General features: G+C 30.4%; 1 protein-coding gene across 2 annotated transcripts; it reads right to left on the bottom strand.

Moving 5' to 3' along the window:
- Positions 1–1,068: 1,068 nt before the first annotated feature.
- On the bottom strand, positions 1,069–25,693 carry LOC108908564 (sarcoplasmic calcium-binding protein 1). Of its 2 annotated transcripts, none has more exons than XM_018712632.2 (4): positions 25,501–25,693; positions 19,166–19,332; positions 12,625–12,858; positions 1,069–1,402 (listed from the first exon to the last, which is right to left on the bottom strand). In XM_018712632.2, the coding sequence occupies exons 1-4, from the start codon at positions 25,550–25,552 to the stop codon at positions 1,256–1,258; spliced, it is 600 nt and encodes a 199-aa protein (XP_018568148.1). In that variant the 5' UTR covers positions 25,553–25,693; the 3' UTR covers positions 1,069–1,255. The 2 variants fall into 2 exon arrangements, with proteins under 2 accessions (XP_018568148.1, XP_018568147.1); XM_018712631.2 differs by having other exon boundaries at positions 12,625–12,870; positions 25,501–25,686.
- Between the last annotated feature and the right edge of the window lie 622 nt (positions 25,694–26,315).

Genomic DNA, 26,315 nt, shown 5'->3' with positions numbered 1-26,315 from the left:
TCACTATGCGATAGTGCAAACTCCGTGTATAATTATGAATAAATCATTCCTCGATATAATTTATATATAATGCAACAAATTTCTAAATTCTAAACTCACAGTAGTATCAACACAAACATTCTTTAAAATATTTTTTTGCTTTCAAGCAATTTCAGTCTCTGCAATTATTATTCTCTTATTTTGACAACATTTGCAACTTTGAAAATCAAACGATGTTAAAACCCGTAAAATTTTAAACTGACAGATAAAGTGCTTTCAAAACTCGTAACTAAAATCATTTTCCTCTGAGCGTTACATTTAATTTCCTGCAGTCAAAAATATATTTTATTTCAAGTGAAGTGGTATAATTTTTTATTTACAGCATGGTCAGGTGTTTGACCCTTAGATTCTAAAAAAAGGTTCGTTAAACGCAATGCGAAAGTACATACCCGCAACACTTTTCTATTCTGTGCCAAAATTGATTAACGGATGCTTTGAAAGTGTTATTTCTCAAATACGTGATAAATCTAAAGTGACACTTCATTTAAAATAATAAATTTGAGAAGTAACGGTGCCAACTCTTGCGGTTAAAAGATTGGCATTCGAATTTTGAGTTAAAATTAATATAAGAGCCTTTTTATGTGCATACATATGATGTACAAGGGTCACGCCATTGATTTATAGTTTTAATATAAAGTTTACAGTTTTTTTTAATATCTAATTGTTAATTTTTTTTGGGAACGTACCTATTTGGTTTCATAATAAGTAACAGATATTCAAACAATCTTTAAATTTGCAGATCGACCGTCGCAATTTGCAATTTGTTTAGTAATGTTACAAATAAATTAAGAAAAGATCTCGTAAATTTTTTCAATAAACTCCAATACTAGAAATACTAACTAATGCCCATAAAATATTAATCATAAAAGTGTTAATTATAGTTTTAACACTAACACTTTGTGTGCTGCTAGAATTTTTTTCTTCTATTACCTTTTATGGCAGCTTTTTCAATTTTCAGAAGTTTCTAATAAAAAAAGTATTTAATAAAAAAATTATATCATCGGGAATGGTAAATAAGAAAGAACCATTTGTAAAATAACTATCATTATTAAAAAATTATAAAATGCAACAACGTTTAACACATACAACATAAAACAAATCTTATCGGTACAAAACAAGTGACGGCATGACACATAAGAGAAGCGCACACTTGTTTAATACATTTAAGGTACGATACACATGTAATAATTAGTCAGACTTTCACAAAGAGATGGCGCTAAATGTCTAGATCGTCGTTGTAGAAGAATTCTGAGAGGGGGCCGAAAAGGTATACCGCAGGGGTCTCTTCTGGGTTACCCAGAAATTCGGCGTAGAGTTCTTGGTATCTGGAAAGGGTTATGCCTCCTCTTCTTCTGTCATCGTCCTAAAAAAGCAACGAAAACTGTCAAGAAAAATAACACAGCCAGATAAGAAAGAAAAAGTGTCATATGGTTTTCACCAAACATATACAGGGTGTTTTTAAATGATGTAGCAAAAATGGTACCAGTGAATGTAGACCCTAAAAAAAAGAGGATTGAAGTAAAAATACCTTATATGAAAGTTGCACTGAGGCGATATACCGTCTTAAAGGAGGGGATTGAAATTCATATTTTATTTTTTTTCTTTAACATGAGGAATACTAGAGACACGAAAGTTGGTATGAGCATCCTACTAATAAAGAGACAGACAACTTTTCAATATTTGTTCGATCATTGGCGTATTTTATAAAGGAGTGAAACAGTCAACCCCATTGCAATACTATTTTATTAGAAATTTTTTATACGATGCAAATTATTTATTTAAAAATATTTATTGAGAAGACTGATTTATTGCGCAACTTTTTTACCTCTTGTAATTTTTCGATAAAACCGATAGTTTTCTAGTAAAAAAATCAGATGCGTCGTCGTTCACTAAAGGGGTAATTGCGAAAATTTGTAAAAATAAAGTAGGCGGATGTCATAACAAATAAATTGTTATTTATCATATTAATAAACTGACATTTTCTGCCAATAAGCTGGTCCTCTTCACTTCAATCCTCTTATTTTTGGCTCTACATTCAATGGTATCATTTTTGCTACTTAATTTAAAAACATCCTGTATATCCTATAGTATTTTGACACGGTAACACGTCATATTTTTTTCTAATCTTAAAAAATAGGTCAAAAATAGCGAAAATGGACGAAAAAGTTTGAGAAAAAACAACAAAAAAATTATTTTTCACATTTCTTAGCATTTCTATATGTAATTGGGCTCGCTGAATCCAAATCCACCTTTAGATATCATACAGTACACCTCTAACTAACTCTTTTTTCTAACTTCAGAAAAATCGGCCAGAAATCGAGGTTTGCAAGAAATGAATAGAATCATGAAAAATTTGGTATGTAGGGGTTTTTAGGTTCGCTAATCACAAATTTGAATTCAGAATTGCAATATACAACATGGCGGATCCAATACGATTAGGGAAATCAGCTGTTTCACTGCGTTCCCTGTTGCGAAGCAGGGCGCCGAATTAACGGGAGTTAAAGGGTATTTTGTTTATTAAAAAAAAATCGATTTTCTGTATTTATTAGTCCTTCCGAAAAATTTATCACATTATGACTTAATCACCCTGTACATTAAAAAAAAGTTCAAATTGTTAGACTGATGTAAATCTTTAATTTGTTAACAAACTGAAACTAGTTACTATTTGAATAAGTATACAATAAAGCACAAGGAATGACACATTTATGATTATGTTAATAAAACTTGGTTTTATAATTTGCTATTAATTAATTAATTAATTAATTAGAAAAATGCTGAGAAAATGTACTTGGTCGATGGTAAACATTCTGAACTATATTTCATATTTTACAAGTGAATACATATAGTCGTTAACTTTGTACTAAAGAGTAAATATTATCTTTATTTTTTTTTAACTAATCCTATAAATTTCTCGATATACAAACATGTTGCATAAAAATATGGTTAACAAATACTAATTGAAATTTCGTGAAACCAAAGCATCTTGTATCTATTTCAAGAAATAGGAAAAACCGAAAAACCCCTCAAAGTATCGACATTGGGCCACATGTTTCTGCTTTTAAGTACATTTCCTCGAAAATTAAGAATAATCACAAGCGTGAAATAACTCGGCAATAATAATTTGTTAGTTTCCGCCATTAATCCTTGCTTTAATTCGTGTTTGAACATTAAAATCAAAACCGTGCCGTATCTGCTGAAATATTAACATGACTATTTATACGCGATCATTACAGCGTGACTGCTTTATTGCTCTGTATATTTCTCCGATGTTAAATATTTGGCATGGCCATTATCCCGAGTTAATTAATACGAAAAAGTTTTGGAAGGATTCTGGTTGTCCTGTATAATCGAATTTTAAAATGAACGCTTTTACCACGCCCGTAACAGCCTCGTGCTTGGTTATAATTAGAAGTTTTCTAATTTTCATTTAAACGAACCTACAGTCACTGTGTAGGTTTTTTAAACATATGCTAAAATCGTATATTTATTTAACTAAGATATTTATACCAGCTGGTTATTATGTAATAATTGCAAAATGTTCCTCCTAGAAGAAAAAGTGTTTAAATATATGAACGTGAATTAAAATATATCAGAGAAGTGGAATTATCATCAAACATTGTCCATTTTGAATGTGCAGAATGTGGTTAGAAAAAAATCGGGTTTTGGTATTATTTTGAGGATCACTGTATCGTTGAAAATTTCGAGAGTTGCGTTTTTTTTGAGAAAATTATTTTTTTTTACCATATACGAGGGGGATTCTAAAAATAACAGCCGCTGAGTCAGTCTGCCAAGTGGCGTCGCTTGAGACGGTTATAGCGAGCCCCTGAGACAGTTTTTGATCGACGACTATTTCGACCTCTTCGATTTTTCAAAATACGTACGAAAACTTATCCAGAAGCTCGCTACAACCGTCTCAAGCGACGCCACTTGGGAAACTGACTCAGATCTCAGATCTCAGGACAGGACTCAGGAGGGGTTTCGTAAGCCCCATCTAGCGGGAGAAGCCCGAACTATACGAATAGCGCGCGCAGCGAATTATTTTTGGTCCTCAATCGTACATTCATTTTCATGAATTATTTTATCATTTTTGTATTTCTGCCTGCCGAAGAATTAAAGTTAACTAGTGACATTATCTTTTTAGCAATTTTTTATTACTTAATTGGGAATTGTAGTTGAGTATGATCTAAATCTAAACGGACAAATATTTTTTATGATCTTTTCTTTTTTGTCGGACTAGTAAAATCATACTCAGTTCCTCTAAATTCATTTGACGCAAAACTGAACTTCTAATTAAAAAAAGGAAAGTTTTACGACATTTGTGGCATCCTAGAAGTAAATTTTTGCTGCCAACCATTTCTATCAAAATTAAAAATATTTTATACGTAATTACTGTTTCTTTGAGAAAATAGAAACAAAAGAGTTTAGACAATTTAAAATAAATGCGTACAATTTTTTTTTTATAAAAATTGTTGAGAACTGTTAACATCACTTTATCATTTACGCATAAAGTATATCAGTTATGCCGGTGTCACGCTGACTTCTTCTAACTTTTTGAATAAAATAGGAAGAAAAAATTTTCAATTCAATTTTTCTACACGCACGCACATTGAGAATTTTAGTTTTGAAAATATTTGGAACGGAATTTGAAATTTGCGAAGAAAAAATTAAAAACAGAGTTGGTCGTTGCCGAGGTCTCGAAATGATCGTATATGCATATATTCACAAAATATATATTTTTTTCATAATGAACTGACAAATACGATCAGGTATTCTTTTATTTTTTGGATAATTTATTTATTTTCAAGAAAACACTTGTTCACGCATATTTTAACTTTTTATTTCGCAAATTTCCTTCGAAATTTGTACATCACGAAAGTTCTTCGTGTAAGTCTAGAAATCATCCCCTAAAAAAACATTATGAGTATTATTTTCTTCAACCGTCACTGTTATCTTCACAATTTGACTATTTCTATGTACATAAATATTGAGTTTTTTTTATTTTTTTACGTGTTTACTTAGCCACATTTCCTTGATATCTACACCAAATGTGTAGATGCTTCACCCCTTGATTTGTACCGCATTTATTAACTAATCCTCCACGTTCGGAGCATGTCTTTGATTTTCGCACCAATCCAAGTACAACATTTTTGACGCATGTGCACATTTATTGCACAGAAAAAACACCATTACTATTTCTCTATTGATGTAAACCTACATATTTCACTTAAATACACCATAGTTCACTGAAAATATTTCTCCAATACTTAAAGGCATTTAAAAGAAAAACAGCGTCCGTGAAAATAACAAATCGACACAAATACGTCAAATCGTCAACATCGTCTTACCCCTTCTGTTCGAGAAACAATGACTGTAGAATTCGGGGGTACGTGTGGTTCTTAAAAGTTAAGAATATAAGTAATAACATCACTACGAGTTTTTATAAGTTTTCTGAAGTGTTTCAATGTTTAACACTTAATAGTGACTTGTTCCCAGATAATTGTCACTCTAACATTTTGGAAATTGTAATTTGCTGCAATCATTACGAATTAATTTTACAAAGAAAAATGTAAATCGTTCGTGCAAAAATGTTCCTCTTTGTTCAGCATTAATTCAACAGAAATTAAATGAATTAAATGATAAATTGATTGTAATAAATTCAAATGTAGTAGAAGTTGCTCCATTTTAATTTTAATTATATAAATAATATATGTAAATGTTTGTATTAATGCATTTTGATAAATATTGGAAATTAAGATAGTTTAGAACAACGTGGTATTATTAGACTTCGAGTAAAAAATCAAGAATACCTACAATTTGTCTACAATTGGCCCCTAAAAAAATACAATTTCCAAATTTGTGCATTTTTAAGGTTTATAAAAAAATACTAGGTCTTTATTTGTTTAGTTTAGCAAGGGACTGAAATTATAGGTAACTGAGATAGTGAGCTAAGTACGGTTCTGTTAGGAGCCACGCCTTCCGAACTCTAAATCGATTTGGCAACCAGCAACGCACAGAGTTTTGATTACCTTACTTGATGACAGCAGTTCTCAAAACGTGCATGTGCCTGGACGGACATAAAAAAACAGTATCTTCGTAAGTATTTGTAATTTTGAAAAATGACCTTTCACTTGACACATTTTGGTTGTGAATTATACTCGCAGTTAAAATATAACCATGGTCTATACCATTGAAAAGCAAATAAAATTTTTGGTCATTCCAGATCATAGTCAACTATGGTTCCCATGTAACGATATCAGACTGAGTCATACGTATTTATAAATTCATGATATAATTAAAAACTAATGTCCTCAATCGAAAATCCTTTGAACACGTTTTTACTTTAATTAAACCCATCTAGCAGTAAAAACGAGCAAGTGACCAAAAGGTCACAAAAATCACAAAAATCGAAAACGAATAAAATTAGTAAAAATATTTGATGTGCCAGATGAATTTGTCTTTAGCAGAATCAAAGAACAAAGAAGAAGTTCCATCGAATTTGCCTCATCCTGTACATATATACTGCAACACAAGTAAACAACCGTGAGTTATTAATAAATTGAAATATTAACGGCATAGTAACTAATTTTTTTCCTATTCATCTGGTTTGGCCACAATATAGGCCGAAAATAGCCGCTCATAATTTATCCAATAAACACGAGCCTTAAACAAAACATTAATTAATTTTCATTTACTGCTAATGTTCGTTCAGGAATTGAGTTTTTAAAATGACCAGTGCCAAATCGTCGGCAATTCAGAAAATAATTAATACAAATAGCAGTACATATTTCTGATGGTAATACCGATTACAGTGTACCATAAGTTTACCTTTTAAATTAATCTTAACGTGGGCTTTATTCCTTTAAATTTTATTGGGTTGAAATTTATTTGTTTACCTGCAGTTGGTGTGGGAATCTAACATTTTTGGAATTTTTATGTCTCAATAAATATAATGGATTTGAAAGATTTGTATCTATAAAATGTCAGAAATACGTTAAAAGTTATAATAAAAGTATTTTTTAAGAAAATATTTTAGCCTTGTTGTGTTGTGTAGTTTTCTTGAAAGTTGTAGGTTTCAGACAATTTACAAAAAATCCTTTTTTGCAGACTTTTCCGACGTTTCAACTATATATTTAGTTTTTCTCAAGGCTAAAGCTAAATAAATATTTCAAAGGCCTAACTCCACATACTCAAAATTTAGTACATTTTTACTTAATATGTTAAAAATTTAAAAAAGTTAAAAAAGTAAGTATAAACCTATACTATAAAAAAATTTTGTGTCTGTAAAGATAAAACAACGTTTCCATAACTTAAGAAAGGTAACTATGAAAGTTTCTGCCTTCATTTTTTATATTATTTTCTATAATTTTCTGTCTTCTTATAATAGTGGTTATATTGTCTATTCAAACATTGCGTGTTATTTTATGTTCGGCGGGAATTAAATTAAAAAATTATTTTTCCAAAGTAGTAGGCATTGACATAATAAATTGACAGTACCCGAGAAGTAAAAGAATATCTTAATAGAAGTTTCCCGCACCATTGGATTGGACGCGGTAGCGAAGTACCTTGGCCTGCACGTAGCCCTGATTTAAATCCGCTGGGTTTTTCTTTTGGGGCTACTTACATGTCTAGTTTACAAAGACATTATTAATAGTCAAGAACAACTGTGGAAAAATATTCAAGAATCAGTTCATATTATCAAACAACATAGAACTTTATTTAACATCAGACAAAATTTAAATAAGTGCATTGAAGTAGCTGGTGGTTGCTTTGAGAATCGATTAATAATTTGTTAAGATATGCATAAAAAAATTTTCAGTTGCTGTAATGTTTGTCTTAATTCTTAATTCAGGTTTGGTATCTTATGACCTAATTTTCTGATTTCCTGCCGAATCTCAAAACCTTTAAACGTCTGTATCTCGAAAACAGTTAAATTTATCGATTTGTAACAAGTATACGTTTTTTATTTAGAATTGAACGTAGTTCAATAATTTTAAGTTAAAAAATTCTAAATTGTAAAATACAAAATGTTAGACATATTTTTACATTGATAGGACAGCATAACTAACGCCCCCTAGACGTGACCCCAACACTGTACATATTCGTATTTGCCTCCTCAAAAAATGCAAAACTACAAATTTTCAAAACAATCGGTCCATACATACTTAAAATATAGCAAAAAATCGAAAATATTTTTTCAACGTTAACATTCTGTAGAATGAAAATGAACAAGTTTGGCTCAATCACTATATTTTGACGTTAACTATCTGACACTAAGCTGTGTACGATTATGAATGACTCACCCTGTATATACCAGATTTCAACAATACTGGCTCTGTCATTGCAAGCCTGCGAGTCTAAATCTGAACAGAAATCGTATGATCTATAAAATAGGTTTTTAATTTTATACTTTAAGAATAGTTCCGTAGGTTCGTGAGACCCACGTCATCTGGTAAAGTGCCCTCTCACGCAACTATTTACGAAGTGAATGCTATTAAAAACTTTTTATTGATCATACAAGCTTAGTGGTTCTCAGTCTAGAGAAAAAAATGAAAAGAAAATAACAGACATTTTAAAAAACAAGTTATTGATATCTGATAAAAAAATATACTTAAAACTCTACATCTGTTAGCCTTATTTTAACGAAGGAAGAATCTTTCACTACATTTTCTCTGATGATATAGAAACGTTTTATCATATCTTTACTGACACTGACACACTGACCTTCAGAATTAGCTTGAACTAAGGGGTACTCACATTAAGCATATTGTTAAAAGCTTCATCAACAATCTCAACATCGTCAATGGCGAACTTGGTGATACAGTTGAACCTATATTCGTCCGCGGCTATGACACCATCGTCGTTGAGGTCCACCATCTTAAAATTGGAGTCGATGAACATCTTCATGGCCTGCGGGAAGTCCTCGTACCGCCTGCCCATGCAGCACTGCTGCACAGCTTGCTTGAACTCCTCTACGGTGATTTTGCCGTCCTGTAACAGGTCCTGAATTTTTGGACCACACGTTCTAGTGATTAATATTGTGTGTCTCTGTGTGGGACTCTGTGTACAATTATGCGAACTCTCGTACAGCCTTTCACTCTCTCCTTTTGATAAATTAAGAACACTCGAATGTTTTCTTTTTATATATTTCAGGTTTGACAAGTGGATTTTTTTTCAAATTTAAATATTCAAAAGTATTCTAATATAAAAAAACTTACTAACAGTTTAATTCCATTTTAATTTTTCCATTATGTACACACAGTATATTTTACTTTGAGCAGTACCAGTCTCGAATTTTAGAACGTATTGGTAGATTGGACTACTTGATGAGATCAATTTTATGGCCCACCGTGGTCAAAAACTTTGTCAAAAATTGGAAATTCCGAAATTCGTTTAAGAAATTTTAAGAAACATTTAATTCGAGTAATTGAAGGACTAAGTACAAAGAAGATTAATCACGTATATCCCAAAAGAAAAAATGAAGGTTGTAGGTGAGTATAACAATACTATGTACATCTATGAATAGCCACTGGTGCTCAATGCTGCAAACTGTCAGATAACGACCTACTATTTTAGGTATTAGACGAAACTATTTTTAAACTGAAGGTATTGCATGGAACAACTACTCTCCGGACTAACACCCCGCCCTGCCGTAAGCTAGAATCATTGGTCAGCCGAACCATCTGATATATACCGGTTACAGAGTGAAACAACCAACAAATAATTCAGCAATTATTGGTGTCTTAGCTATAGGTATAGAATGAGTATAGGTGAGATGTAAGAAAGGTTCGGCTGTCATAGCTATTTCTAGATATTGTGGGTACAATTCAATGCAGGTCGGGGTATTAGTCTGCAGAGTAGTTATTTCCCTACAATATCGTGAGTTTAAGTAACGATTATGTCAAATAATATTTGTAAAGGAATCTTCAACAAAATGGCCTACAAATTGTCCTATTTCTAAAATTTCCGTATTTACTTGTAAACAAATTTTATAAAATATGATGCGAACTTTATGAAAATGTCTGGATTTCACTTGAATTACCTTACTAAATTTTAAAGTTCAGTAAAATTACAAAAGTTAATAATAAAATCTATTGATAAAGGAGATATACAGGCAGACAACAGGCTATATTTTATAACCGTTTCGAATTGCAAAGCCTAATTTCGAGGCGTCAAATGTGTTGTGTACGGCTTCTCTTTAAGTTGTACATTATTTAGTTGTTTCCGATGCTTTGCTGGCGTATTTGAATTTAGGGTGCCTAGGCTTAACAATAGCTAACTCCACATACTCAAAATTTAGTACATTTTTACTTAATATGTTAAAAAAATAGAAAAGTTAAAAAGTAAGTATAAACCTATACTATAAAAAAATTTTGTGTCAGTAAAGATAAAATATAACGTTTCCATAATTTAAGAAAGGTAACTATGAAAGCTTTTTTATCTTATTTTCTATATTTTTTTTGTCTTCTTATCATATACAATTTATTTCATGGTTCATTGATTTACACATATGTAGCTATGTTATTTTTTGTTTGGCGGGAATTAAATTAAAAAATTATTTTTCCAAAGTAGTAGGCATTGACATAATAAATTGACAGTACCCGAGAAGTAAAAGAATATCTAAATAAAAGTTTCCCGCACCATTGGATTGGACACGGTAGCGAAGTGCCTTGGCCTGCACGTAGCCCTGATTTAAATCCGCTGGGTTTTTCTGTTGGGGCTACTTACATTTCTAGTTTACAAAGACATTATTATTAATATTCAAGAACAACTGTGGAAAAATATTCAGGAATCAGTTCATACAGCGTGTTGCAGTTACAGCAGTTGGAACCATATGGAAAACTTTTTTATTATTGGTTTTATGGAAAAAAGTTATTCTACCTAAAAAGTTCTGCATAGTCTGGAATCTAAAATGCAACCTTCAGTTATCAAAATTTCCCAGCCATATACGAGGTATATTAGAAATTATGAATTTTGCTCAAGAGTAAAGTACCTTTATTTTTGACAATACAGAAGAATATTATAAAGAAAAGTTATTTTGAATTAAAAGTTATTTTCAAATATGCAATTACAGCCATTTAGCATGAAGATTCAGATTTTGTTATTATTTACGTTTTATTACGTTTTATATTATATCTCTCTTATCTGTTAAAAATATGATAACCCTTCCATTTGTTAATGTTTTTGATCAACATTGCAATTTAATTATAATAATACAAGTAATTTATAATATAAAACGTATATAATCACAAAATCTGAATCTTCATGCTAAATGGCTGTAATTGCATATTTTAAAATAACTTTTTTTTATAACACTCTTCTGTATTGTCAAAATTAAGGGTACTTTACTCTTGAGAAAAATTCATGATTTCTGATGTACCTCGCATATGACTGGGAAATTTTCATAACTGATGGTTGCATTGTAGATTTTAGACCATGTAGAACTTTTTATGAAGAATAACTTTTTTTCATAAAACCAATAATAAAAAAGATTTCCATATGGTTGCAACTTAAGTAGACACACTGTATTATCAAACAACATAGAACTTTATTTAACATCAGACAAAATTTAAATAAGTGCATTGAAGTCGCTGATGGTTGCTTTGAGAATCGATTAATAATTTGTTAAGATATACATAAAAAAATTTTCAGTTGCTGTAATGTTTGTCTTAATTCTTAATTCAGGTTTGGTATCTTATGACCTTCTAATTTTCTGATTTCCTGCAGAATCTCAAAACCTTTAAACGTCTGTATCTCGAAAACGGTTAAATTTATCGATTTGTAACAAGTATACGTTTTTTATTTAGAATTGAACGTAGTTCAATAATTTTAAGCTAAAAAATTCAAAATTTTAAAATACAAAATGTTAAGATATATTTTTACATTGATAGGACAGCATAACTAACGCCCCCTAGACGTGACCCCAACACTGTACATATTCGTATTTGCCACCTCAAAAAATGCAAAACTACAAATTTTCAAAACTTATATACTTAAAATATAGCAAAAAATAGAAAATATTTTTTCAACGTTAACATTCTGTAGAATGAAAATGAACAACAAGTTTGGCTCAATTACTATATTTTGACGTTAACTATCTGACATTAAGCTGTGTACGATTATGAATGACTCACCCTGTATATACCAGATTTCAACAATACTGGCTCTGTCATTGCAAGCCTGCGAGTCTAAATCTGAACAGAAATCGTATGATCTATAAAAAAGGTTTTTAATTTTATACTTTAAGAATAGTTCCGTAGGTTCGTGAGACCCACGTCATCTGGTAAAGTGCCCTCTCACGCAACTATTTACGAAGTGAATGCTATTAAAAACTTTTTATTGATCATACAAGCTTAGTGGTTCTCAGTCTAGAGAAAAAAATGAAAAGAAAATAACAGACATTTTAAAAAACAAGTTATTGATATCTGATAAAAAAATATACTTAAAACTCTACATCTGTTAGCCTTATTTTAACGAAGGAAGAATCTTTCACTACATTTTCTCTGATGATATAGAAACGTTTTATCATATCTTTACTGACACTGACACACTGACCTTCAGAATTAGCTTGAACTAAGGGGTACTCACATTAAGCATATTGTTAAAAGCTTCATCAACAATCTCAACATCGTCAATGGCGAACTTGGTGATACAGTTGAACCTATATTCGTCCGCGGCTATGACACCATCGTCGTTGAGGTCCACCATCTTAAAATTGGAGTCGATGAACATCTTCATGGCCTGCGGGAAGTCCTCGTACCGCCTGCCCATGCAGCACTGCTGCACAGCTTGCTTGAACTCCTCTACGGTGATTTTGCCGTCCTGTAACAGGTCCTGAATTTTTGGACCACACGTTCTAGTGATTAATATTGTGTGTCTCTGTGTGGGACTCTGTGTACAATTATGCGAACTCTCGTACAGCCTTTCACTCTCTCCTTTTGATAAATTAAGAACACTCGAATGTTTTCTTTTTATATATTTCAGGTTTGACAAGTGGATTTTTTTTCAAATTTAAATATTCAAAGGTATTCTAATATAAAAAAACTTACTAACAGTTTAATTCCATTTTAATTTTTCCATTATGTACACACAGTATATTTTACTTTGAGCAGTACCAGTCTCGAATTTTAGAACGTATTGGTAGATTGGACTACTTGATGAGATCAATTTTATGGCCCACCGTGGTCAAAAACTTTGTCAAAAATTGGAAATTTGTTTAAGAAATTTTAAGAAACATTTAATTCTAGTAATTGAAGGACTAAGTACAAAGAAGATTAATCACGTATATCCCAAAAGAAAAAATGAAGGTTGTAGGTGAGTATAACAATACTATGTACATCTATGAATAGCCACTGGTGCTCAATGCTGCAAACTGTCAGATAACGACCTACTATTTTAGGTATTAGACGAAACTATTTTTAAACTGAAGGTATTGCATGGAACAACTACTCTCCGGACTAACACCCCGCCCTGCCGTAAGCTAGAATCATTGGTCAGCCGAACCATCTGATATATACCGGTTACAGAGTGAAACAACCAACAAATAATTCAGCAATTATTGGTGTCTTAGCTATAGGTATAGAATGAGTATAGGTGAGATGTAAGAAAGGTTCGGCTGTCATAGCTATTTCTAGATATTGTGGGTACAATTCAATGCAGGTCGGGGTATTAGTCTGCAGAGTAGTTATTTCCCTAGAATATCGTGAGTTTAAGTAACGATTATGTCGAATAATATTTGTAAAGGAATCTTCAACAAAATGGCCTACAAATTGTCCTATTTCTAAAATTTCCGTATTTACTTGTAAACAAATTTTATAAAATATGATGCGAACTTTATGAAAATGTCTGGATTTCACTTGAATTACCTTACTAAATTTTAAAGTTCAGTAAAATTACAAAAGTTAATAATAAAGTCTATTGATAAAGGAGATATACAGGCAGACAACAGGCTATATTTTATAACCGTTTCGAATTGCAAAGCCTAATTTCGAGGCGTCAAATGTGTTGTGTACGGCTTCTCTTTAAGATTGTACATTATTTAGTTGTTTCCGATGCTTTGCTGGCGTATTTGAATTTTAGGGTGCCTAGGCTTAACAATCGATTTAGCAATGCATTCCTTATACCTCAAGCCCGTACCAATGTTTTGTTAAAATCTCCATTGTATCAAATGATATATAATTATCGTGCCGTTGAAAATGTTTTGGACATATTTTCATGCACACTTGCTGATGTGAAGCGCTGTTTTTTGTAGCTTTTCTTGCTTCTTGCGTTTGACCTATTCCTTTTTAAGTTTGTATGATTTATACTTTTGTCATATAGGTGTCGAGTTTTAATTGTGTGTTTTTTTTTTTTTAATGTAGTTATTTATCTTTTTGTTTTGTGTTTTTTATCATAGTTTTACTTATCCTGTAATTGGGCTTTTGTCCCGTTGGATATTTTATTGTAATAAATAAATAAAATAAATAAATAAATTTATATAGCTAAAATAATGTGCCATAAAGCAATAGGGTGTTCCATTTAAATTAACAAAGTTAATAATAATATTGTTTGGACTTCATTTGTTTTTCAAATATTATTTTCGAAAAAATCATAAAAAATTGTGCAACTTTCGTATTTTACATTTTTTTTTATAACTCTTAAAACAAAAAAGTTCGAGGATCATGAAATTGGGATGGAAATAAAAATTATTTATTGACCGTGTGTTCTAAAATATGAGGGTGATGCTGCTAAATGTAGAACAAACTGTAGTTTATTTGGGCTACACAAATCATCTATTGAGGCACGCGTTTTTGAAATACAATTTTTCAATACAAAAAAAAAATTACGGGAAACAAGAAACATTATCCACTTTATTAGACTGCCATCAGAGTTTACATTTATCTGTTAGGAAATATTGAGTTTAAGTTATAACAAGAATCGACTTAATCGAATAAAAAATTCTTGGTAAAACTACTTTTATTGCTGCTTGCAACCTTCGTCAAAGAAAACTGATCCTAAAATACCGAGGCTTATCTAAACCATTGTAACTTTCTAAATTCGTTCGGACTGGCCTGTTTCCATTAATCTTTTGATGCCAATGTTCTCATTTTCAACTCACTCGACAAGTGAAAATGAGTGTTAAAAATTTGTAACAAATTACCCCGATTGTTTACTCGCATAAAAATATTGTGCAGGTACTCCGTGGCTCGATTTGGCACAGCTTACTAGTTTTAGTTTTCACAAAATATTGCTTTTTCTTTCATTCACTCCTCTATTTGAATACAGAATTCAATTTTATGGAATAGCCAATCATTTCTCCAATATATATAAAAAATAACAAAATAATCCTAAAATTGCAAACTTTTTACTTAGAAAAAAAGAGAATGGTAAAAAATATCAAAATATTATATAAATTTGTTATAAATACAGACATGCAGTACAAAATTTGTTTATGAAATGTTAAAAATCTCTTTATAAATAAAAAAAATAGAAAAGAACCTTGCCATTCATAAAAATATACAGACCAACACAAATAAGTTTGAGTCTGAGTTAGCTCCGCCCACATATGCGCACTGAACATGGCAGGGAAACTGTTCAATTAGCTCTACTTGAGTCAGAAATGCAAACTTATTTGTGTTGGTCACATATACTTTTCAAAAATTGGAAATACACCCATTCTCTACATTATCCACAAAAAAAGAGAAAAAATATGGCAATAGATGCACAAAAATCGCTAAAAAACATTCTAGCTACTAAAAAACATGGCACTATTGCACTAATTTTGCATTTCTTTTATAAAGGATGGGACATTAATATGTGATGGGAGGGTGTGTATGTATAGGTCAGTGTAACAGTTGCATAAAATTATTTACAAAACTAGAAAGCGCAAAATTAAAAACATAAAATATTGTTAGTATTATTATTATTATTAACCTAAAGAGTAGTGTTACATACACGAAATTATTAGTAACTGATTATTCAAATTGTGTAAATACAGAAATGTGAACAGTATTCAGTTATATTACTAATTTCTGTATTGCCAATGTTCAAAAAGCTCTCTACAGTGCCTTTTATAAGTATTGATACTTCAATATATGTAGAAAAAAAATAAAAATCACCTTGAATACAAGAGTGTGTAAGTAGCTTCAATTTACACAACTGAAATATCTTTAAATCTTCACAGAAATTCACATAATTCTATAGCATCATCCTATAAATGTTTTAAATACAATTCCTGTAAACAATAAGACCTTGGGGAGATTAAAAGACAAAGGACAGAATACTTTATGCAACAAAATAACTCGGAGACGGTCTTGCTCTCTTGAAATATTTATTATATTCAATGCAAACAGTATTTTGAACAGTTTCCAAGGCATTCACGTAGGGTACAATTAAATGTTTACACTAGACTTGATTTAAAGTGTGTTTGGCATCATTTCATTACGTAAAAGTCTCAAAGAATTTTATTTATAAAGGAGCCCACACCCTTACTACCGAATACTTTCGAAGTTTCAAAGAACCTTTCCAATTTTGCTGACAAAAGCGCCTCCAAATTTCACTGAGAATGTTGCCCCAAAACAGAATGACAAAGAGTAGATATAAAGTAAGAACAAATATTCTTACTACATTATAAACATTTATACAGGGTGATTCAGAACTTATCCAAAAAAAAATTGGGAATAGATGCGGCATGAGAAATGGAGTCAATATCGTAAAAACATTTTTTGTAAAATCCTTATAGTTTCCGAGAAAAAAAATTATTGAAGTTATAGTACATTCAACGACTACATAGCTGGACAACTGTAGTCTCTAGCGTCATTCGCAATGCGCGTGGAGAGCCACGTGGCCTCAGCGACTCCGAATACTGAAATCGGATTTTGCAATCGTCGTTGCAATAGTATTTACCTGTTATCTGTTCAATAGTTTTTTTAGTAGTTAGTGTCAAAAATGGGTAGTTAGTGTCAAAAATGGTTTGCGTGTATAGCAACTCGGAGTTCATGGATATCGTTTTAATTTATGGTGAAGCATTTGTGATATGGTGAAGCAAGACAACATTTGTGTTAGTTCGTAGAAACTGAGTAAGATGGACCCAAATGTGTTTACACACCTAGATAAAATTTTGAACAATTGTTGTAACATCGGGTATGTCAAATGATTTTATTATTTAAAAACACAAATTAATTGTCTTAATTAATAAAGGCACAAGCAGTTGAATTTGCCGATATAAAATAGGTGCGATAAAATTCTATTTACATATTTCTTTCCTTGCGAAAGTTTTTGTCCGTTTTTATCACACCGCCATGCCGGTCGCATTGTGCGAGGTCACGTTTTACAGTGGACCAGTTTCCAGTGCCGTACAGAAGTGTATTTTTAAATCATTTTCGAACTGCACTTGATTTTTTCTTTACAAAATTGTATTTGTAAGGGTCCCCTGTACATCCAGAATTTTTTTTTGGATAAGTTCTGAATCACCTTGTATAGTATGTATATTATTTCGTAAATCAGTGACATTGGACAAAACCAGTCAATTTTTGTTTTTAAAAGAGCTTTCTGTGAATTACTTATTTTACATATGATGTCATCGCGTGACAGTGATGACGTCATAACTAAAAATTACAATTTACAAATTACTTGTCTGTCATAAAATAGTTTTTAGAATGCTAAAAAAGGAAAAGTGTCAACCTTATAAAGTTACCTTAATTCAAGAGCTTTTGAATGACGATTTTCATAAACGAGTCGAATTTTGTGAAATTTCAATGGAAAAAATTAACCGAAATCCGATGTTTCTAAAGACTCGTACTGGGCAACTGACAATCCATATTGGATGGAAGAGTATCACACTCAGTACCCAGAGAAAGTGAATGTTTGAATTGGAAGAATAGATAATAGGATCATAGGACCATACTCTTCGAAGAAACCTTAACAGGTCTTCGATCTTTACAATTTCTGTAAGACGAACTGAATCGGTTGTTTGCAAACATAAATGATCTATAGCTTCAGCAAGATGGTGCACCCCCACATTATGATGTATTGGTAAGAAACTACTTGGACAACGTCTTTCGAGATAGGTGGATAAGTTGAAGAGAATCAATTGATTCTGGCCACTTAGATCTCCAGATTTAACTCCTCTATATTTCTTTTTATGAGAACACTTAAAATAGAAAGTATACCAAAATATACCACAAAATTTAGATGCATGAAAAGAACACATTCGCAGAACGTACTTTTAAAAATAAACATTGACCTATTTCAGGGTTTTTGTCCAAAATCGCCGATTTACGAAATAATCGATAAAAATAAATGGCATATATTAAAAGCGTACTTTGTAGAAAACATCAATATTTTGTACATAAAGTGATTGCGACCCATATTTGAAAGAAAACATAGAAAACAATTGGAATATTTTTTTCTGGCGCTGTTGGACTCCAAAATCAAATTATCTGTCACGAGTTTGTCTTCCACTATTTTTAGTATCGTATATGACATCAAAATATATGAAAATAGAAATATGTTTTGCCGATTCGTTATATTAAAAGGTTGTAAATGTAAAACACAGTTACTTAAATATAAACATTGTCAACATTAGAACCATTTGAGATGTAGTATGTTTACTTTGATGTACTGGAAACATTTACATAACACTTTTTTGAATAACTCTAATTTCTAAAGGCATTTAGTAAAGTCAAGTTAATTCATGCAACACAAGAAATAAATAAAAACACTAGAAACAAGCACAAAAATTTAAACTAAATATTTGATGAAATATTTTATAACCTTGTGGTTTACCAAAAATATGATCATTTCGTAGAACTTTCTTTTGACATTTTGAGTTACTTTTGTTAGGAAATTTGAAAAAAACTAAAAATTATATTAAAACTGAAAGAAAAATAAGCGAACAGTATATTAAAGTACATATATCAAATCTGCTTCATTTTCTTTCAGTCATCCAAGACAGTCGTTTAACAATATTAAAAGTTGTTTTTTAAACACCTGATGTCCACACTCTAATATTATTAAATGTTAATTAAAATTTATAAACGTCTTGTATCTAAAAAACAAAAGGTACGATCGACATTTATTTTTCGTTGTCAAATAATAAAAACGAAGATAAATTAACCGTTTATTTCACTAAACCTTTCACAAATCTTACCTTATTGAAGTCAGCAAGTTCGGCTATTTCTTCCCAAAGGCTCAGCATTATATGTTGATTTTCCTGGAGTCTATTATAACTGAATTCTCCTTTGCCTTCAATGATTGTTGCTCTCAGAGCTAAACAGGCAAAATCTCTTTCGTCCAAGTACCCATTATTGTCGATATCTGTAAGAAATAATAACAATTTAAGCGAATTTCTCAAAACACTACTATCATTGTAATTATTTATGAATTATGTAAGAATTATTTGAATTATTTAGACAATAAATCTTCAGCAAGAAAAAAATAGTTGGTTAATATACTGAAATGTCTACAAATTCAATTTTTATTTACTCTGTTTATGTGTTTAGATAAATATTGTCCCAAAGGTAACACAAGATCTAAATTGTGGGCCAATTTCATTCAGAAGAATTGGCATCATGAGCAATTGAAGATTGTGAAAATTCATTACAAGTACGGAGATTGTGTAGCTGAGATTGTGCGCAAATTACGTGGAATTTTCGGTAGAAGGAACGTCTCGAATGAGACAAAAGATTAGTTGCCAAATTTCCACAAACAGGTTCCGTTGCAGACAATAAGAACTCATGATTGTTAGAATGACTTTTGCGTAAATGACTTCTTTCCTATAAATCTTCAGAGACTTTTCATCCGAATATTATAGATGAGATTTTATTTTCGGTCTTGTGTCTCAAAATGTTTCAAAGTTTATATGTAATAAATCAATGAGAAATAAACAAATAAAAGCCAACGACATTGTAGAAATCATTTGTTTTCCTATTCATTGAACTTGGGGTCTATAAAAATACAGGGCATCCAAACTTCCATAAAATGGTTTGTTTAAATAAAAGAGATCATCGACCGAAAGGTCTTGGCAGTGTTTTTAGTTTTCTAGTTGGAAATTATAAGAAAACAGTTTTCAGACAACTTGTCTGCTTAGAAATAACAGCCTCAGCATTTGCAACGGATCTCTGTTCTATATTTACTCAAGACATTTCTCTTAATACAAATAAAAATAGATATACTTGACGACCATCGTATGAAAATAATAAATTTCACGATACATAGTCCAGTTCAAGATATTCCCTGAAATTATTCGCTTTTAACGATTACTTGCTATCAGGCGAACATTCACATTTGCATTAGCCATTACTTTTTAAATATATAGGGTGTATCAAAATTATATCATTAGAAACTCGCACTGTACATTTAAATAAATGACAGTAATCAAATTTAATAATAATTACTTCTTTTCTCAAAATACCTACGTAGTTACATACAGTGTGTTCATGATGAAAGGTCAGATAATTATTTTGTGGAAAAATATACACGGTGTCTCAAGAAGAACATATACAGTCATCATTGATTTTTTTAATGGAACACCCTGTATGCCATTTTTGAATTGTACGGTAACATACCATATCTCTAAAATCAGCGGTTTTCGGAAATGAAAAAAATTAATGTTTAATCATAAAACATTATTTACACAACAACTGCTGCTTTATTAAATGTTCAATGTTTTGTCCTTTTACATTTTTGTAGTCGAAGGATTGTTTCCCGTTGAACGTTTTCAATTACCTCTGCTGGAATAAGTCTTATTTTTTGGCGTATTCTCTGTTTCAGGTCAACATGATTATTTGGTCTATTCACATAAATTTTAAATTTCAAATAACCACATAAGAAGAAATCTAAAGGGGTTAAATCCGGTGACCTTGGTGGCTACTCAATAGGACTCAATAGGACTCTGCGTATTTTGAGATATTTGAAAAAATACTTTTTTAAATTAAATTTAACACCCTGTGTCTCGAAAACGAAGCAGTTGTAAAAGCTGTTTTACATTGACAATTTATTGATCAATTAATTGATGAAGAACTTCGTCAATTTATTGATGAATAAATTGTCAATATAAAACAGCTATAAAACATTCAAGTTCATATAAACTTTTCTTTTTAGTTTTGAGCGTTGCCTATTAAATTTTCTAATTAAAACCTGAGACACCGTATATTTGTAGATCTTCCAGGTAAATTCAGTAAATTAGAATCTTGGAAATGTAAATAAATAAGTCATTAGTGACCCATTAACCTATAACTAATTTTAATGTTCCTTTTAGTTTTCCTATTTTTACAGTTTTACTGACATAAGAAAACAGTATATTGTAATGTATTTTAGAATCTTTTGCCAAATGTATAAATATGTAATAAATAAAAAATACAAAATAATAGTAGCACATTATATGTAGGTATATATAACACAGGTCAAAGGTTAAGTTGTAGATTGAAGGAATTGCCAAAATATATCTTTGACGTCTATAACCCAATATTTGTTTATGAAGCAGAAACAAATAACGTTCCATTGCTTCAATATATTATATTGAAGCATAAAGCAAGCATCTAAAGCATTCTCACCGAATTTAAATTTTTATTACTGAATACAGATAGACCCATTCTGTTATTAAAACTTCTATTATATATTCCAGATTCTATGGATTTATAATTTTTTAAACATCACCGAGAAAAATGTTTAAAACGTCGACAAAACATAACATTGTTGCTAACTTTGATATATTTCAGGATACTTGAACATAAATTCGAATATTATGTTATGTTTAACATAATGAATTCTAAATTATCTACTGAAAATAAACATAATTCTTTTGAAAAATTTTCTAACGTAAATCGCCACCGACCTTATTTATATATCTTGTTTTATTAACACTCAAATTCTAAAAATATATAAGAGCCTAAAATGATGTAATTATTAAATATAGTAACTTTTCATATACTTATACAGTAGTATAATTTGATACTATTCTAATTGATATTATTGGGGAATTATATAATCTGGAATTCACATGAAACATATTTAAAATTGATATATTTTTTTTAACATTGGTGGTCATTTTAAAAAATATATTCTAGTTGCAAATATAGCTCTATTTTTTTTCATGTGAAGAAATAAGGATGGTTTTATTAATAATAGTGACTTTAATTTGATATAACTTTAATTCATGCAATTTATTTATTTATTTATTCAGTATATAGTCGTAATGAGTAAGTAGAAACTATTTAACCATAAACAATACATTATATTGAAGGTCAAAATTGTTAATAATCAAAGATAGAATGGTATTCAAGTAAATTATCACCATATGCCCACAAATTTCATTAAATTATGAATGAAATGGTTACCTATAGCTATAATAAAAAAATACACCAATAATTGTAATTGAAAGTTTTTTTCTCAAGATTTCTAATTGTTTCTATTTTTGTTTATACACATGTGCAAACAATGTGTCGCTTTGTGATTAACGAAAATTTTTATTTATTTGCTTAATGGTTCACATTTGTAAAATTTGAAAGTTTATTTATCTGAAAAGAAAAATTATACGTATAAATATTTCAGGAAGTGATTTATCGGATCATTTCTAGTAGAAAAGTTTGTATGAACCTATGTCCTAAACAGCTTAGCATTCAATCAAGAAATACTTTTAAATATATTTATATAAATATACATGTGTCGACAGATGGGTTTGAAAGGAGATAATTTATTTTTCAATTTATGAAAAGTTGTGTTCAAATACGCAAAAATCTGGTTTTAAGTGGTCAAACATATACAGGGTGTTCCCTATTAAGAAATAATTAGAAATATACTAGTTTTTATCCTTAGAACTCAATAACACACTGTGCTAATTAAGAAAAGCATAAATAATTAATTATTTTCCAACAATATCATATACAGTGTTCTCAGATCGTCTTACATTATTGATATTAATTTATAACGTATTTTTATTTATGAAAAATTAAGGAGAATATGACGAAGAAAAATTGTTTGTATAGGTAGTATTTTTCCGTATAAGTTGTCAAAAATTTTCAATAAAGTAAAGTTGTTCAGTATTAAAATTTGTTTATAAATTTTCCAAATTTGAAAACAACCGGCCTGTTTTGGTATTGTCAACCTCTTCATCCTGTGTAAGTGTCCTTTTGTGTAAGAAATTCAGAAAAAAATTATTGACAGTTATTTAGAATTTAAATGTGTGTTAATATCCTAAATTTGTTGAGAACTGGTTTTTGTTTTGAAATTCAGTCATTTATCACATCAAAAAGTATCAAGTAGAAGTTTTTCAGACAACTAATATTTTACGGACTTTGTTGTTAAAGACGCGCTTAAATAAAAGTTCGAACAATTTGGCTTGGTAAAATAGACTATATGCACTTTTTGAAATGCGCAGTATTTAGTGAAATATTTTTTGTATTTTGTCTTTTTTTGGTATAAGATCTTTGGTTAGACAAAAATAACCTTTGACTTTTGGTGCAATTCTGGTGATTATTCTATTCAATTTTGCGGGTGGCAAAATACCAAAAAAAAATTAGAAAAAAATAAATATTAAATATTGGAAAATGATTGGCTTTTTACATTTCTTAATTAATATAGTGTATTGTTGAGTTTTAATATTATTTATGTTGGCCCAACACAAGCAGAGTTTTTTTAACAACAATGACTTTTTCTCATAACATGAAAAATGAAAAGTTTTTCCTTCTTTTCAATTCCATCCGTAGACACGCTGTATATTGGCTTGTAAAAAGTTAATAGCAATTATTGCGTAGAATGCAAGAAAATTAAAATCTGTTTATTTATACGAAACATATACAGGGTGGGCCAGTGTGAGAAAGTAAGATAACTCCCTTGTTACTTATAATACGGAAAAAAAAGTTTATACAAATGTTATACAGAATCAAGAAACCTAAACTATAAAATTAATTTGATACATACAGGGTGATGACAACGGACACGCCAAATATTACATTTTTTAAATGGAACACACTGTATGTGGCAATATAAACAGTTTATCATTTTAGTGCGGGGTTGTCAAGTTATGTAGAAAATTCGAAGAATTTTAGAAAAAACATCGAAGAAGTTATTAATTTTCAGCAAATAACACTTGGAACAAAATAATTAGACAGAGTTATAGGTAAATGTTAGACAAAGACTCCTTTATTGCTAATATCGATATTCGATCATTTTTAGAATGTTTAAACTTGATTTTCTAAAATTTCTCAAATTGAACACCCTGTATTTTATTCTATTTTATTCACATATCGGCCCACTTCAACTTTTATCAAGCATGCTCTATATCTAAAATTGTTCATTTTTGAGATATAGCATCATTTCTGAAAAAACTTAATTTTTATTATTTTATAGAATACTACAAATAAATATTAACTAATAAAATTAACTCAAAATGGTATGATAAATTATGAACTGACAAGTTGACACAATGTGACAGTTCTTCCAAAGCAATTTCGTGCGACCGAAAATAATAAAAATTAGGTTTTTCCAGAAATGTTGCTATATCTTAAAAACTAACACTTTAGGTATAGAACATACTTAATAAAAGTTGAAGTGGACTGATAAGCGAATAAAATAGAACAATAAAATACAGGGTGTTCCATTTGAAATATTTTAGAAAATCATGTTTGAACTTTTCTAAAATGATCGTATTATAAAAAATTCTTTGTATAAAATATCGATATTAGCTAATACAGAAGTCTTTGCCTAACATTTGCCTATAACTTTGTCAAATATTTTTGCTCTAACATAAGTGTTAGTAGTTGAAAGTTAATATAATTTCTTGGAGGTCATGTTTTTTCCAAAATTCGAAGAGCTTTCTACATAACTTGGCAACCCTGCGCTAAAATGTTAAACTGTTTATATTGCCATATATAGAATTTTCTCAGAAATCCATATGTTTAAGAATATACAGGTTGTTCCATTTAAAAAATGTCTGTATCAAATTAATTTTGTCCTGAGGTTTTTTGATTTTGTTTTTGAGTTATTTTACTTTCTCACACTAGTGGCCCAGAAATAAGTATTTATATTTTAACCTCGCATTTAACTCAACAAAAATAACAAATTTTTTCGAAAACTCTTATTTTTTTCCCGTACTTTGTACCCTCTAAAATAACTCTGACCAGTTGCCTATGTGATGTGATTATTTTATAGACTTATTATGTTTTTTTTCTTTATTATTCACTCAACTCACTCACTCAAGCATCCAGTGGCGGGCAACATAAATTTAAAATTATGAGGTTTTGGAAAAAAATATTAGACAAAAATTGTGTTTGATGACAGTTATTTCTAGGACACCGTGTATATATCAAGTATCAATGTAAATTATATGCATAGAATGAGGAATATCACTGAAAAACGCTGGCTTAAATAAAACGGCTAGCTGCCAGTACATCAACCCGATCCTCAACAAGTGTCAGGCACCGAAATCCTGAAATAATAGCGAGCGGAACTGTTACGAAAGGGGACAAACGGACAAACTCTACATACCGTACAAGTACTTGACGACGAAACTGACTCTGTTATCCCAACTGTAGGCCATGTTCTGTCACGGATGTAAAACTTTTATGTTCCGGTTTCGAACTATCCGAAATGCAACTACCTAGAGGATCTTAAATATGAATCTAGTCAAGTTGGGAACGGCGATGAACCGGCGTCTATTTTAGAAAGGCGACGTTGGCGTCCCGACGTAACACGCCGGTCCCGGCCGAATGCGAATGACCATTTTAGAACGTTTTCTTAATTTTATTTACCTACTTCTCGGTTACGGGGGGTGCGCGAAAAGTAGTCGGGCTCGAAAAAGAACAATTGTACATGTGTGAGATGTAAAATTAATTCAGTTTTGATATACCTACTTAGGAGTATGAATTAAAAAATAATTTAAAATTAAATCCAGCTAAATGCAATGCTATATGTTTTAGTTCTGGTGCAATAGGAGCAATAGGGTTGTTTCCATAATTCAGAATTTGGTTCAAATAAAGTAAATAGTATATAAAACATAGATATCATATCACATGGTATTGTATATACTGTTTTACTAAATTGTATACCTTTTAAAATTGTAAAAAAATTTAAAATTTACAGCTGATTCGAAACGCAATCTTATTGGTGATGACGTATTAAAGTAGTTCCAGGACGGGCTAAGTAATGTTGATTGCGGTAATTTGCCACAGCGACTGTCATTCATGTTCACATGTTGACATTGTTGACGTTGGCGCTGGTCGGCAAGTGTGGTTATATGTTACAATTAACTCGTGCTGTGTAGGTGAAGTTATTAAAATTACAATCGTTAATGTTCTTCTTTA

The sequence above is a fragment of the Anoplophora glabripennis genome, unplaced genomic scaffold, assembly GCF_000390285.2.
Source record: "Anoplophora glabripennis isolate ALB-LARVAE unplaced genomic scaffold, Agla_2.0 scaffold309, whole genome shotgun sequence".
Lineage (NCBI taxonomy): Eukaryota > Metazoa > Arthropoda > Insecta > Coleoptera > Cerambycidae > Anoplophora > Anoplophora glabripennis.
The sequence above is the reverse complement of the archived record's forward strand: the minus strand, read 5'-3'. Positions and strand labels throughout refer to the sequence as shown.

Coding starts and splice junctions, on each gene's coding strand:
- LOC108908564 (XM_018712631.2), bottom strand. CDS start 25,552: ATGGCCTACAGTTGGGATAACAGAGTCAGTTTCGTCGTCAAGTACTTG. Junction 19,333..25,500: donor CGTCGTCAAGTACTTGTACG/GTATGTAGAGTT, acceptor TATTTCTTACAG/ATATCGACAATAATGGGTAC. Junction 1,403..12,624: donor CTTTTAACAATATGCTTAAT/GTGAGTACCCCT, acceptor TTGCTTTTTTAG/GACGATGACAGAAGAAGAGG.